Below are 15,839 nucleotides of genomic sequence, written 5' to 3'. Positions count from 1 at the left end.
CCAACTTCAACTGAAATGCAACAGGAGTTGGGCATTAACTTCCCTGCACTGTTTGAAAGTGTCAATCTATATTAAAACATGGCTTGGCTTCAGAACATCCTGGAGATGTGCTGAGCTGTGCTTGCCTACTTCAAACTGCTCAGCTACAGCATGAAAGGGAACCTTGGGGGCAATTTCCTGAAGCACTTTTTAGGGATATTGCATGGGGTGTAATTGGCAACTTAAAATGGAGGGACACAACAGCTGTGTTACATGATGAGGGTGGCTCTTGGAAGCTCCCTTTTAACCCTAGGTTCCACAGGGCAGTAATATTTCTGCTGATAAGGTAATAAGCCATAGTGCACACATTTTGGCAACTAAAATTAATTTCTGGATTAGCAGGGACCAAAATGTTTCTCAGATCAGGGAAACTCAAGCTGGGATTCCCATTGCTCTATTTTAATTTAGGCTCTGTGTGATATGAATATGCTCAAATTAGAAAACAGACTAAAGTGTACTAAAGCAAAGACTAAAATCTAATAAGTGCCATTCTTGTTACACAAGACTTACACAATTTCAGCTCTGCATTTTTTTTTCAAAAAGGATAGCAAACACTGCTTAATAAACCAATTTCCTACGAGCGCTCCCTTAATTACTCTGAAAACATACAGAGTTACTACATAAACTTAAGAATATTCTTAAGTTTTACCAGAGATTTTCTGCTTCAAAAGTCTAAATGAAGTCTACTTGGCTGTTTTGCTATAATATAAACCAGGGCCATGAGGAAGGGAAGTTCTCATCTCATTTACATTATTGTAAAACAAGAGTAACTCAATTAAAGTCAATAGCTTTGAACTTGCTTAAACGAGACAAGACCTATAAGGGATTACAAGGTTGTTTTAAGCATGCCCAATAAAAAAAGTCTTATCAGGTTTTACTTACATGGCCTGCAGCAATCCAAGCTGTACAACCTTGCTTTGCTGCTACTAGACTGTTTTTGTGTGTGCCAAGGATCAAGTGTGTAATTTAACACAGCTCTGAGTAGTATTTTAAAGGCAAGTTCTCTATCATCTCTCCCCACGCACCTCCCTACCCTCCCCAGAAAAGCTATATGGACATTAATTGCAAAGCTACAGATGGCTTGGCAGCATAAATTGGTACATTCTTGAAGAGGAAGACACTCAGCAAATGCAAGAAGTTTTCACTCACACGTCCAGATTCCAACTGAAGGCAGCAGGGTAATCTAATCTGGTTTTCTGTGTGTCATGCAGAAAGTGAATCGAATTTCTCTTAGGACCACAGCTCGTGTTTGACTAAAGCAAGTCTGTCTGAAAGGCATCACACACACGATGAAAGCCTTAAAGAGAAGGAATCTGCAACCTCTCTCATGACTTCATTCTGTCTTTAAAGACATTTTGATCACAACTTTGTTTATATTCAGCTAATCATGTTCTTTCCTGCTAGGTTAAAGAGCCTGCAGAGCCTTTGTCCCTACGGAGATGATCAGATTATACAAAAATCATGTTTTCTTTAATACCCTAAGGAAGGCTGAGCTCCTTATGACACTGACCATTAGGCTTTTCCCATCCTTGCCACTTTGGACAGTCTCTTCTCTGTGTTTGGTCCTGTATTTAACATTGATACTAAAGATGCATAGTACAAGCAGGTATCATCTCTGCTGTCATGAAGAAACATCAATACTCCTCCTCTTCCCTAAAACTCCTACTTGCTGCTTCTCTGATTCTATGATTAGAATATATTGGACAATAAATGAGGCTAACTGGCATGGGGGTACAGCTTGCTCCTTGCCAGGCTTCCCCCTGCAACAGGCACGAGCTTTGCTGATGATATGTTAAGAATTTACCTCAGATCATTGGATGCATTTGTTCAAACTCTAAAAGAGGCCCACGAGGATGAAATGATGAACGCTGTAAAGTAACAGAAAGAGGCAGGCTACAGAGGGAACCAGTGTATGTTTAAAGACAGAACCTGTTCTGCCATCTTTATGGCAAAAATCAAACAGTCTGCAATAAGCAACACTTGCCTCAATTCAGAAAACTCGCATTAAGATGTTAAAACTGACATTATGAAAAGCCAGATAGCTGGATCCCCAGCTTTGCTTTCAACTTGACCTTCTCAGCAAACCTGGGCTAGGGAAATACAGGATAAGCACTGTCATAAAGTCAGTATTTTATTAGTTGTTAAGGTTGGAAATTATTTAGACCTATGATTAACCCTATAAGTAAATATCCCTTCATCTTGGAAAGCAGCTTTCATTTCTAGTGCCAAAGTCAAGTTAGGTCATGCAGACAACAGTAGATATTAGTGAGGAAAGGACTCAGGACATGCCATCCCTTGGGAATTTTGGAAATCAGGACTCATTGCACAGAGACAGCTTCCCAACTCTGCAAAGTCATATGAAATGAAAGCTGCACTGATTAAATTTTTTATGTAAGTACCAAAAATTCCTTGAAATGCCCCTTTTTTTTCTTTTTTTTTTCCCTTTTTCTTCAAAATAATGGCATGGTGAGATGGAAAAGCTTGATGCATGTTCTTTGGGATATGTGCTTAGCCTAGCTGATGTGCATGGAAGCTTATGCCAGAGCAGTTTCCTGAATTCAGTGACAGCTGTGGGCAGGCAGAGCATTTGGGTAGTAGAAGTCTTCTGCCTTACAAAGGACAGCCTGCTAAAAGATGTCTTTTTTTTTCCAATTGCAACTGGGCTTCCAACACTGGAGCTGAAAATAAATCAGCAGGACGACTGTGAGAAGAGCTGAGCAATGAAAAAACTCTTCCGGAAAGGCTTCTATTGCAAGTTGAGGAATACAAAAAGCTTGGACAATGTTAGGAAGCAAGCCTGCTGGTTTATAGAAGTGCAGTGGGAGCATACATCTCTGGTCTCTACAATACTGATTTATATTAAGCTTTGTTTTAAGAGTGATGATTACATTGACTGGGTTTCAGTGCCAAAGATGCCAAATAAACACCAAATACTCTCTAGGGTTTCTTGCTATGCCTACCCACTGCATTTGAACCATGCAAACTAGAAAGAATTGACATTGGAATGCTCATGGCTGGGAGCGAACGATGCATTTCCCATCCTTAGGGCATTTTTCATCCTGTTTATATGAATACAGACATGCTAAGCCTATACGACTAATTCAAAGGGTCACAGCATAGTCAGTATGCAGGCGCTCAGCTACTGGCCTGACTTGTAAATCAAGAGGCACAGAGGTGCCACCCAGAAAGTTTTTTTGACTTAGAATTATAGAATGCTTTGGGTTAGAAGTGACCTTTAAAGGTCATCTAGTCCACCTCCCCTGCAGTGAACAGGGACATCTTTAACTAGATCAGTTTGCTCAGAGCCCTGCCCAATCCGATCTTGAATGCTTCCAGGGATGGGGCATACACCACCTCCCTGGGCAACCAGGACCAGCATTTCACCACCTTCACTGCAAACCATTTCTTCCTTATAGCCAGTCTAAATCTACTGTCATCACCTCTTGTCCTGTTGCAACAGGTCCTGCTAAAAAGACCATCCCCATCTTTCCTACTCCTCCCCCCCAACACACACGTCAGTCTTTGAGTACTTAAAGATAACAATGCTTCATTCTATATTTTGATAAACAACAGCAGGGCTTCAACATTACTCTCACCAAGTTAGAGGAATACCCACAGATGTGCAACATGCACAAAGGCATCATCTCTTCACCTCCTTCATCTCTACACTCCTGTAAACAAGAGCACAACAGTTGTTGTGGCATCCCTGTGTGCTAAGCTAGCACTGACTCCTTATACAGAAGAGGAACCCAGAAGCAGAGAAGCTTTGCCTGGCTGAGGCAACACAGCACTTTTTATATCCCTCAGTGGCCTGTCCTGCCACAGCATTGCAGCAGCTGTGTAAAGGGGCTTTGCTGTTACCAAGCAGAAGGGGGAGACAAGCCCTCAGCTTTTCTCTGGTTACCCAGAAAGGCAGACTTCTGCCCACCTCTTGCAACAGGCCTGACCTGCTGCTGGTCAGAGGAGGAGAGGGCCATGAAAAACAGCTCCTCTCTCCTAATGGGCTGGCTCCAGCCCCACAGCAAAACCACAGTGCTGGTACTGCCAAGAATTTGGTTTGCATTCTTCACTCCCTATGGTAGCCACCAGGCCACACGGTCTCCTTCAATCCATTTGCATTTTATTAGGTCTTTTCATGCACCAAGGGACAAAAGAACAAGCCACTTCCTCCCACTGAGCAGTCATTTCACACTTCAAATGGGCTATACTAACCTTTATGGCAGAGCAGCTGCCAGGGAGGAGGGGTGGGAGAAAGCAGACAGGACAGAGCAGTTTCTGAAGATGCAGCTTCAGCTTCTTACCCAGCAGCCCAGAGGAACCCAAATCTGCACATAGCAACACCTTTCCCTCCTGCCCCCACCTCAGGGGCACCCAGAGCTCTGCAGCCACCTGGGTGGAATTCAGCTCAAGTGTTTTCTGGACTCACCTCCCACCCCCAGTAGGTGCTGCTGAGTTTATAGCCTGTACCATGTCTGTAGTCAGAGCATCCAGTAAGCTGGTAATAAATTCAATTTTCTTCCCTTCTGGGCAGCCTGTAGAAAGAAAAGAGGAGGTTTAATGCAAGAACACACGGGATCAGTCTCCCACCCCAGTCCAGTATGGATCAGCCAGAACCTCCTTTGTTTGTAACATGGTGGCCATAACCACAGTTCCTAAGGAAAGGCAGAAAAATCCCTCAGCGGGTTTCTTTGAGCAGAAATTGGTCCTGCTGCTTTTGTGCAGGCACACACAGGGTCACCAACAATATCTGGCAGGAAGACCATGTGGTTAGCTCTATAGCCTCTCCCACTTCTCTACCAGCATAACCACAGGGATGTGCTGGAAGTGCCTGGCAGACAGGAGTTCCCATGGTGACACTTACAGAGAAGCTCACAAAACAATTCATTACCTCCTGGGTCATCTTCCTTTGCAAACATGGCTGTCTGAGGTCATAACTGACAACTTAAAGCTTCCCAAAGCAGGAGCCAAAGCAAGGACTCCTGCTTGCACTCTCCTCTTCAGTCACAGAGAGTGTTGCCTGCCAGCAGCTACCACAATAATTCAGCTCTTTGCATGACCACACTGCATGGGAGATACATCAGTCTAAGTCAACACGTGGTAATCACCCCCAGTCACTGCTGACTTCAGCAGGACAAAGAGGACTGAAGACAAGCTTGGTAACCTTTTCCATTACTTAGTACTGAGGCCATTTAGTTCCCCACCATCACAACCACAGACTGTCAAGTCTCCCGCTCTTAACAGTGCCAGCCTGTTATGATACAGCTGTGAGGAAATTCTCCATCTCCTCAACTTTGAGAGAATCTATGCTGTTCCCTTGCTTCTTAAAGGAGCAAAAGCATGCTTCATTTATTACCATGTCAACACTGGAACAATTGCTCTAACCTACCAAAGAAAGAGCACACTGAACTTCAAGCCACCACCTCCAAACCCCATCACCTCCCATCCCATTGTCTTCTGACGTGATAGAGGAGCCATCACCATATTCCCCACCTCTTCTCTTTCCCCAAATCACCTTGCACTTAGGAGGCAGTCAGCCGACTAAGGCAGCAGACATCAGAAAACAGCCTCCCCAGCAGCACATAGCAGCGTCAACACTTTCTGCTTTTCTCAGACAAGCAGAGAAGCACGTGTACCCCAAACAGAGCACCCAAAACTTAATGTGATCCCTAGACAGCCAAAAGCAGCTTGCAAACTGACCTGACAAAACTCCCTCCTTTGCAGCTTTACAAGCTCTGTTGGTAATAGTTAACCAACAGTCCCTCGCCTGTCTCCATGCTATGTGCATTACACACACACACACCCCTCAGCACTTGTTTGGCACATGGTCCAGAAAATGTCAGCATTGTAATGGGTAAGCTGCTATGGCAGCCAGAGTAGACCACTCACTTAAAGGAGCTTTTTGTTGCAGTAATGAGAAGGCTGAAAAACCATTCGCTAGAAGTCATCTCCCTGGGGCCTCAGCATCTCACCGTCTGCAGGAATTAGCAGCTTGCCATTTGCTATGTGCAAGCAACACTTTCCCTCCTTCTTTCATTCTTTTGGCCACAGTTGTGACAGTCTGTGAAGAGGCTACACGTAGGTGTGCAAGGATCTGAACTTGGGTCTCCCCTACTTTGGCCTCTGCAGAGTGTCTTCAGGCAGGCCAAGGAACACACTGCCTGCAGTGCCAAGAGTCTGAAGAATGGGCAGACTTCTAGAAGAAGAATTAGGCTTGGGGTCTCCCTTACAGAACTGAGTGCAAATGGAATGATCAGTCTCAAATTGAACTAGGGGCTTTGCTTAAAATTAATTTCTCCTAAGAAATAAGAGTAGAAAAAAAAGAGTAAAGAAATATCCTTTCTTACTCTCTGCAGTTCTGGCTCACCAGTGAATTTCTACATACAAAGGGCAGCTAATGAAATAGACCCCAAGTCTGCATCAAAAGAGCATACAGCACAGCATCTCAGGCAGACAAACCAGGATCAAGTTCTCCATCTCCTAGTCTCTCCACAGATGAGGGTATTTTTCCTAGCAAGAACCATCACGCCAGCCAATGCGGCTAAGCACAGAGCTGAAAGTTTATTCAGACACAGGAAGGTGGTTTGAGCTAAGAGGGGAACTTGCCTGGAGTCTGATGCTGGGATCAGACCACTAAGCTACAGAGCATCATGTGTCCTCTTCTGCATCAAGCACTTCCTATCCCCTTGTCACAAGGGGAGGGAGAAGGCAAACAAAACCATTCTGTCTTCCTGAGAGATCAGAGAGTTCTCAAAAAGGCTGCAAGCAAAGAGTTTTTACAGAGGAGTTCTGGAAATGCAGAAGAAAAGTGCAGGGAGAGGCAGTAAAGCAAGGAGAGAAGGGGATGGAGAAGAAAAGATGTAAGGTTAGTCTATTTTAGCATGATTTCCTAAGGAAATGAAACAATGCAATCATTTAGCTGGTTTCCCTCCCTCTACCCCCTGAAGTAACACTTGAACCAATTGGCCATTTTCATTTGAATGTGAGAGGGAGGCAGACAGAAAATTTCTACTTGGCTTGTGAAAATGAGGAGCTGCTTTAGCAGCCCAGCTGAAGGCAGGGTTGCTAAGCAGAAAGCTATGGTGCCCAAGGTCAGAAGCCAGCAGAAGAATTAGGAGACACAGAAGGCAAACCTCAAACAAATCTCATTTGCTTTGCTAATCTGCTCAGGGAAAACTCACTTTATGCTAGCCCTAGAAAGGGCCATGAGAAGATGAAGTAGGCCTAGAGCTATCAGCTCTTTTTGCAGAGTTCTTGGTCTCTACCACTCCCTCATGGTGGAGAAGGACCCCTTGTAGATTCCTCACCTAGGAGAGCAATGGCTGACCTGTCAGCAAGGGCCCCTCACTCTACTCCTTGGAAAGGCAATGAGAAGGAAGAACCAGAGCACCTTTTCGAGAGCTGCACAGACGTCTATGCCCAGCACATCTTCCTAGCAGAAGGCAGGTAGGCAAACAGTAAATTATGTCACTTGTTACTGTTAAGAAGGAAAATAAGAACATAAAAACAAGCAGCAATGGGACATAAAGTGGGTCCCAGGTAGAAAATGAGGGATACCTTAGTGCGCCAGGAACTCTGCCCTGCCTGGTCCTTGCAGTGTCAGGGAGCCAGCTGGTCCATTGACAATGGACAGCTGTATCCTCTTTCATTGCTCAGGGAGCACCTAGTTGCTGAAAACCCCTGTTAAATGGAAAAGGCCCTGTCCTGGCCAGGCTTTTAAGAACAGCTTTCTCCCCCCAGAGGACTTCCAAGCACCCATGTTTCTTTTCTGAAAATTCTCATCCCAGACATGTTTTCAAAGGGCAGACAGGCTATAAACTGGCCCCAGGATACTCCCAGCCTTTTCCAGTTACTGCTGAAACTGGAGGTGAGCCAAAATAATATAGAATAAAAGCTATGGTAAAACATGCACAGTAAGGGAAATCCCCCATCTCCTCAGTAATATTCTTGGCCTCTTAAGAGTCCCAAGGTGAGACAAGAGAAGAAGGCAGAGACAGGATCTTGTTCCTCTCTGACCTGGAAGCTCTCTGTCCTTGAATGGATCATCAATCTCTGTGCTCTTCGATCTGGCATCGCTTTCACACACTGGGGTCTCATAGCTGAAAAAGGAGAATAGCAGATGCTAAACTATGTGATATACCTTTAGTGTCATCAGATGGTTGCTAAGGGATTGTGTCTTATCTGCTTACTGCAGGGAAAACCAATAAACCTGTAGAAGAAATAATACTCTCAAGCATCTGTCTGCTTATGGACAGTCAACAACAGCAGCAGAAGTGGAGAGAGAACTGAGAGCACCCTCTGGAGCGCCTTACCAGCTACCAGTCCAAACCCACAAAGAGCACAAGGCCCTCTTCCAATTCTACTGGGCACAGGCTGAGTTTATTTTCAAACCTGTCCATGCTCTGCAGAATCACTATCTAGCAGAGTAGAGGTTCTGATTCCTACTGGCCTGTTTTTATAACATGCCAGACCCACAATTTGTTTTCAAACCTGAAGGGAGAAAAGATTTCCCAGACAGTTTTAAGATACAGAGTAACTTAAAGCAAAATCTATCACTGGCATACAAGTCTATCAACACACAACCAATCAGCCTTCTAAATCTGTACTGGTCAAGGTCCATGTGGCCACAGCATGGAAATAAAAAGCAGAAGATAATACAACAAAGCCACTTGTCTTTTCACTGCTCATGCCCTTGACTTGTCCTCTTGAGCAAAGCTCTAATTTCTGCTACCATGCAAAAGCTGTAATCCTGAGAGAAAAAGAAGGTGGCTGTTTGGCATGGATGCTTAACACAGAGGCAACTAAGGGCAGTAGTTACTATGCACCAACTCCTACAAAGAGGGAGCTGCACAGTCACATTCAATAGCAAACATCACAAAGGGCATTGCTAAGCTCTAAGGAAGGTAGTACAAAGCAAATTGCTCTAGAAATAGGAACTTATCTGATACAGCAACAGTATTTTTCATACCACATCTTCTCCATGCAGGCATCTTACCGAGTGGAAGTACCAGGCAAGGGGCGTCCTGTGTCCACCAGGACACACCAGCAGTACCCAGTTGACTGGTGGCATTGCACTGGTTTGTAGAGCCCTCCAGGAGCACACTCGGGAATGACGATACCCTCGCGGGGGTTCTGTCTGGCCTCCTCCAGGGCGCTCTGCCTTTCCTGGTCACAGGAGTGAACTTTCTCTGGAAGACGGGATGGAGGTTGGAGAGAACAGAGAAAAGAAGTCAAATCAACATCACCTTCCTCACCTCAGCAGAATATGGGCATCCTTCACATCAGCAGAGCTTTGTGTCTGTTTCCTTCTCAGCAAACACAAGCACGTCTACATCCCTAGGAACCTGTGGACTTCCGGGTTGAAAGCTTTTTTCTGCATTTAGCTGTGACACAAGAAGATTATGGATTCCAGATACTGACTGCCAAGTGCACAGCAAGCCAGGAACAGCAGGAAAACCTGTTCCCATTCACATGGGTCTTGGAACAGAGCTACTAAATAACAATAAGCAAAACAAACAACTGCAGCCATGGGGTAAACACTTCCCAGGTGACATTTTTGCATCCTGAGAGACCCTAAATTGTAAATTCTATTTTCCAGTTAAAGAAAGGAGGCAAACACCCTGCACTGCCTAACCATCTCTTTCTCCAGACTGCAACATACTCTTCTCACTCACTAGCATCTCTCCAACATGATTCCAAGAGGTACAGAAAGCTATTTTAACACTGCATTATCTAGTGCAGAGAGCGCCTGCACACACTGCTGCAGGGAACAGAAAGGGATATCCCATTCGACCCACACTGCCATCATCTCTCCAGCACACTCCAGCCTTGGCCTCATCTGGAAAACAGTGGGCACCCAACATGGCTTCCTACCAAGGGGTAGGCAAAACTCTGTCCCTTAATAGCTTATTACACAGAAATGGTCATTTCCAAAGATAACATCAAGCAGAGAACAGAGTACACAGATGGCACGCACTGAAGAACAGGAAGTCCAGAAGTGGCTATTGCAGCTAGCCTGATACTTTTGACCCTAACACTGCCTCTTCAGTCACTGCCTGCAGAGGAATGATGGATGTACAGAGGTGCCAGAGAGGTTCTGCTTATTACATGGACCAGCCATCAAAAGGGGAAGATACACACAGACATTAAGACTTGTTTGGCTCAACAGCCAGAAGTCCTCAACTGCTGGTCTTCAAACATTATGGCTCTTTGAGGAGTAGGAAAACTATCTCAACTTTGGAAAACACTGAAGGTATCACAGACAGACAAAAACACATGCATATAGGACAGAAAGCAGTCAAGGCAGCTGATCAGAGGATTTAAAACATGTCTAAGTCTAGGGTAAAAAAAGGCAACAATATAACTCATAGGAGAGTGACAGAAAACAGAAACAGTTGCTCTCTCCTTCCCCAGTTTTCCACTCCCTCACAGATCATGGTTTTTTCTTCTCTTTTATAAACCAGCCACATTATCTGAAATTCCTTGCCACAGCCAAGAATTGTCTAAAGCTTTTGATACAAAAAATGCTTCAACACTGACAGGCAATGACACCATAGGTTCATCCCAGACCTGCAGATGTTTGCATGTTCAGCCAGCAGACACGACATGACCTCAGCATCCTGCCCCTGGGAGAGGCTCAGCACACGACTAACACATGCTCACTCTATGTATTTTGCCTGCCTGTCTTCTGTACCCCACATCTTATATTGGTGACAAATTGTGGTGCAAAGTGCAACCAGAATTCCTCAGCCTGGTACCAGCAGGTACAACACAAAACACTCCAACTGGTCTGCACAGCTTCATCTGAGTACAGAATGTTTTGGGTACCAGAAGCACTGGTTCCTGGTTTCTAATTGAACTATAGTAGTTAAAGAGTCCCAGAGATTCAGAATAGTCTCACTCTCCTCCATTTCAGATCACTGTTGAGGCTGGGAATGTGAAGGGCACCTGAGCTTTACCACACACAGATCCACACAACCGAAACAGAATAAAAACTTCTAAGTGTTGGCAAGTCTGACTCAAGCAGAGAGAAACTTGATCAGGAAGGAGCAGGAGGGGATAAAATCAACAAAAAATGAAAGAGAACTCAAGCCTCAGCTGATATTTAAGCTGACTTCACTTTGCTGACAGATTTCACATCACAAAAAAAGGCCCTGTGGCTGTTCCCAAGCTGTACGTGGACAGAGAAGCCATTGACTGAGAGGCCAGCAGGCTCCTTAACAGGCCACTTACATCACTAGAGGCCATAGCTTTGAATTGCTCTGCTGACAGCAATTCACACCTTGGCCCGCAGGTGAAGAGGATCATTCATGCAGCACGGGGAAGCAAAAACAGGGGCAGAATCCCCTATCATCATTTTATATAATAAGCAAAAGGAAAAGAAAAAACAAAACCAGAACAAAACACTTCTGATGAAGAGAACCACATTCCAGGAATTTTTCTATCTAAATCTCCAAAGCTTTCCGAGTGCACGAAGTCAAACCAAGATCTCTGAAGTCCTGCGAGTCTTGCAAAACTAGCACTAAAAAGTACTCTGAAGAAAAAAATAAAGCGTGGGAGGTGTGTGTGTAAGCACACACACACACACACACAAAAAAAAAAAGAAAATAAAAAAGTGCCACTATTATTCAAACCAAGGAAAATGGAAAAAATAATAAACGTCTTTCAGCATTGTTGTAGTGTGGTGGGCTGAAATTCTCCTCCCACAATAACAACTCCAGACTAGCTCAGTTCAGAAGCAAATGAAGCTGTATTTTACAAGCAAAACTGCAATCTATAATGAAATGCAATTAATATGTACAAATATACACTATTCATAACATTTACAAATATGCATAATTAACAGAAAAACACAACATAGCTCCCTGGCCCCGGAGGGGCCTTGCCTCTTCCCCTGCCTTCCCTAGACCCCCCTGGCAGAAGGAAGAAAGCCAAGAAGCAGAGAAGTTGTTAAACTTAGCTTTTCAAGGTCAGTATGCAGGTGTGTATCTTCGAAAAGCAAAAGGCCAGAAGAGAAACGCAGACTGCCCAGCAGAGAAACACCAGACAGACAGACAGACAGGGAGGCTGCCTGTACTTTGTTTTGAGTACTGACTCTTAAACATTTCTCTCTCTCCAATGGAAGTGTTTAGAATAACCATTATTTCTCTTTCTTACACCCAATTGTGATTTATTTACATTCTTTCACTTTTCTGCTCAAACTCTGTTAGAAGAAATTAAAGGCACAGCCTTAAAGCCATCACAAGCATGTACCTTATTTTACAGACACTTGTAGTTCGGTGTTCAAATCACACAGAATAAACAGAATAAACTCACACACACCTTTGTCCTATGCCACAAAATATTCTCTGCAAATAATAACAGAAATCTGTGGGAACTGAACAGTCACAGTATTTACCACCAGAACATAGAACTAATTGGTAGTCACTCCTGTTGGAAGGGTGTCGGAAGGCTGAGCAAAGCACAGCTCACAGGGTTTGAGCTGACATCGAACAGGTGTAATGATGCAAAATCTGCCATCGTCATCCGCGTTCAGTGGCTCTGCGGATGGCAAGGACAGCACTACAAGTGAAATAGCAGGGATCAGATTTTTCTCATTTCTAGCATACATCTAGAAATAGCCACTATGAAAGCCTCATCTATTCCATTACATCCTGAAGAATATATAAAGAGACATAGTGGGACAAACCAAAGGCCCAGCCTGTGTGTTTCACCTCTAGCTGTGGCCAAAAGCAGAATCTTAGAGAACAGAGGAACACCACAAGGAAATGCTTCTTTCCCCTACGGGTTTCATCTCTCAATCAGTTGTGGATCAGAAACTTGCGGATGGGTACAGAGTTTGTATTTAGTGAGCAGCCAGTTTGCCATGTCTCCCCTCACAAACTTTTATTTACTATGACACTCTGCAGCTAGTTCTGTGGCTTGACTTCATGCAAGTAGAACACAGCACATCCTTTGACTTGATCTAAACCTGACTCCCAGCTAGTTTGCTGACCCTAGTTTTTCTGAGGATGAAACAGTGAACAGTTTGCAGTCTCCCTCCCTGCCTCATTGCTTGACAGATTCCTACTTTGTATCTTTAACACGAGGAAGAATCCCAGCTGACCTAGTTCTTTCTCTGAACCCTTTTCAGTTCCACCATACCTTCCCCAAACTAGAGGGCATCAAAATAGCAAATCTTTGACACTAAGTGGATGCTCTGACAAAAGCCCTGTTCAAAGTTCCTCCAGTGACATATGTCTACTAAGCAGAGGAAAAGTATTAGCTAGCACTAGCCCCTGGAGAGGGTCGTTCCTCCAGGCTACCACTCTAACAGCACTTAATTTCTTCAAAAAATAAATATGAATACCAACAGTTGGGGTGTATTTCAAAAGCCAGCAAAATCAGCTGGAAAATCCATGCCATCAGCTTCCCTAGCATGGGACTTGGCATGAACTGCATACACTGTCACCCTGAAAGATGGTCTTGTAGGTAATGAAGGGACCATCAAATGCTAGCCCAGCTCCAGGACACTGAAGTCAGCCTGTTCCAGTCAGACCGCTTACTGGAAACTCTGCTGTTGTTGCCAAGGCCAGGTTTATGGAGGACAGTGAAAGCCTATGGCCAAGCTAGAAGTTTTAATGCCAGCTATGAAATTAAGCTGTCATCCTAGCAAGAAGCATGTATTTATTAGATGTGCAGGGTACTTATAAAGCCTGTTCCCTGTTGAAGTTAATAGGGGTTGCAGGCACAGAAAGACGGAACAGGTTTTCTTTCTTTCCATTTAAGCAGAGAAGAACATTTAAGACAGCAAGTCAGTGAGACACAAACAGCCTTCCTAGAACCAGCAATAACATTATACACTTTTTTTTTCAAGGCCATGTTGTATTGCCCTGTTTTCTGCCATCTCTGTTTTGACTTAAGACAACCATCAGCTAAGCAGCTGAGTAACACTTGTCCACTGGCTGTTGCTGGGGAGGGAAACCCTTGGAAGACAGCAAATCTGGACTACAAGAAGATGAAAGACAACAAGAAGATAGGGAATGCATGTGCACACAAAGGAGAGAATCACTGATAGAGAGATGCATTTTACCTTAACTTCTCAGGTCTAAAATTCTGTTTGTTCCCTCTTACTTTTCACTCCTCCAAACATGTCTTTAAAGTGGTGTCTCTGAAGCCATAAGCTATTGCAGAAAAACAGGGCTTGGACATCTGCAGTTGAACATTATTTATGCAACAATTTCCCCCTAGTAATGGCCTTCTGAGCAATACATGGTCAGATTCATAAAAAGGTCTCTCATTCCTGGTCCCTTAAGTACACACATTCAGGCAGACGTCTAAGTGCCTGCAAAAGAAGAATAAAAATGATGGATGAGGAAAGGGACTCATCTAAGTATCTGATAAACTAGACGGTTATTAAAAAGATGGGATGTTTGTTTACCTTACAAAGCTGAGAAGAGAGGATATCTAGCAGCATCTAACCAAAAGCGTGTGCTTAACACTTCTCATGCTCAGCTTGCAGGGCAAGATGCAATGTGCAGCTCTGGGGACAAGGCAGCCTCTCCCAGCTGCTCTCTCCTGACACAACACCTCTCATTACTATCAGAGCCAAAGGACCAGCCATCACTCACAAGGGCTGCAATAATGCTGTGGATGATTAGGCTGGGACATAAAGAAGCTCTGCCATCTAAGCACAGCAGATTATTTTTTTGAACAACACTCTTCTGCACTCTTTTTTCTTAAGAGGGGAAAAGCGACACCATAATCGACCACCACAGAGGGATCCCTGCACCCTTGAGAGACAGGAATTCTTCTTCCAAACCAGGCAAAAGAGAGGGTCTAACCTTCCTCTGTGTTCCTACTCAGCCCCAATGAATATGTGTGAATAGACTAACCCCAGAGCTACAGGCTATGCCAGACAGGGCAGATTTGCTTTTCTTTCCCTCTCTCATTTCTTCAGTTTTAATGAACAAGCATTCATTAGAAGGGGAGGAAAAGGTCTTTTACTGAAGGATTCTTGACCAATCCCAATTGTTAGTGATGCAAGACTAGTATGTCTTCAAAACACCATCTCATAAAAATCAAACACATGCCTCTGCCAATTTTTTTTGTTCCACTCCCAGCTTTTGCCTCTGTAAGAACTAGTGCAGCACAGAACAAAAGACAACAGTATGGATATCTAGTGCCAAGCTCCTATTGACATCCTGTGCCAATCCAAATGTGAGGACTAAGTCTCTTTGTGCCTCAGCTTTCCTCTTGTCAGAGAAATTGTTTGCCTGCTTTCTAGAGAGTGATTTTTCATTTTTATTTAGTCTGGCAGTGAAGGACAGCCTTAAACTGGTTATTTTATCATAGCATGCACACCAGCTTAAAGGCGTTTTTACACTGCATAAGGGAGCTCTAACATGAATAAGACCCTTAGAGAACAGATGCCTCATCCCAGTACAGAGCTTACAAAAACTGTAGCAGAAAGCACAACCCCATTCCATAAGGAAAGTTTGCCCAGGTTCTATCAGCAGTCCAAATCTGCAGCCTTTCCACCTTGGAGGGGAGAAACAGTTTGAAAAGCCTTTGGGTACTCACATGCACAAGGGCTTGCAGGACTAGCAAAGCAATGTGGTGAATAGGCACTAGCTGCCTGTCCCAGAGCAGGGCTGTGAGTGGAGGGACAGAAACAACCCCTTCTGTGTTTACTAGGAGCACAATAACAGCTGAGCAAATATGGCTCGTGGGGACAGCATAAATCTCTCTGCACCTCTGTCAGCCATCAATACTGCTACCAGCTCCTCCCTGCTCTGTCTGGGACTGTGGTCCTTCCAGGGTAT

General features: G+C 44.3%; 1 protein-coding gene across 1 annotated transcript in view; it reads right to left on the bottom strand.

The window, feature by feature from the left end:
• SMOC1 (SPARC related modular calcium binding 1) overlaps nt 1-15,839 on the bottom strand; it is a 93,642-nt gene that overhangs the window by 14,887 nt on the left and 62,916 nt on the right. The window contains exons 8-10 of the mRNA XM_054400217.1: nt 9,032-9,224; nt 8,053-8,135; nt 4,466-4,571 (exon numbers count right to left, since the gene is read on the bottom strand). Of these exons, the coding sequence (XP_054256192.1) occupies nt 4,466-4,571; nt 8,053-8,135; nt 9,032-9,224 (382 nt within the window). The remainder of the gene's footprint in view (nt 1-4,465; nt 4,572-8,052; nt 8,136-9,031; nt 9,225-15,839) is intronic.

The sequence above is a fragment of the Indicator indicator genome, chromosome 4, assembly GCF_027791375.1.
Source record: "Indicator indicator isolate 239-I01 chromosome 4, UM_Iind_1.1, whole genome shotgun sequence".
NCBI lineage: Eukaryota > Metazoa > Chordata > Aves > Piciformes > Indicatoridae > Indicator > Indicator indicator.
The sequence above is the reverse complement of the archived record's forward strand: the minus strand, read 5'-3'. Positions and strand labels throughout refer to the sequence as shown.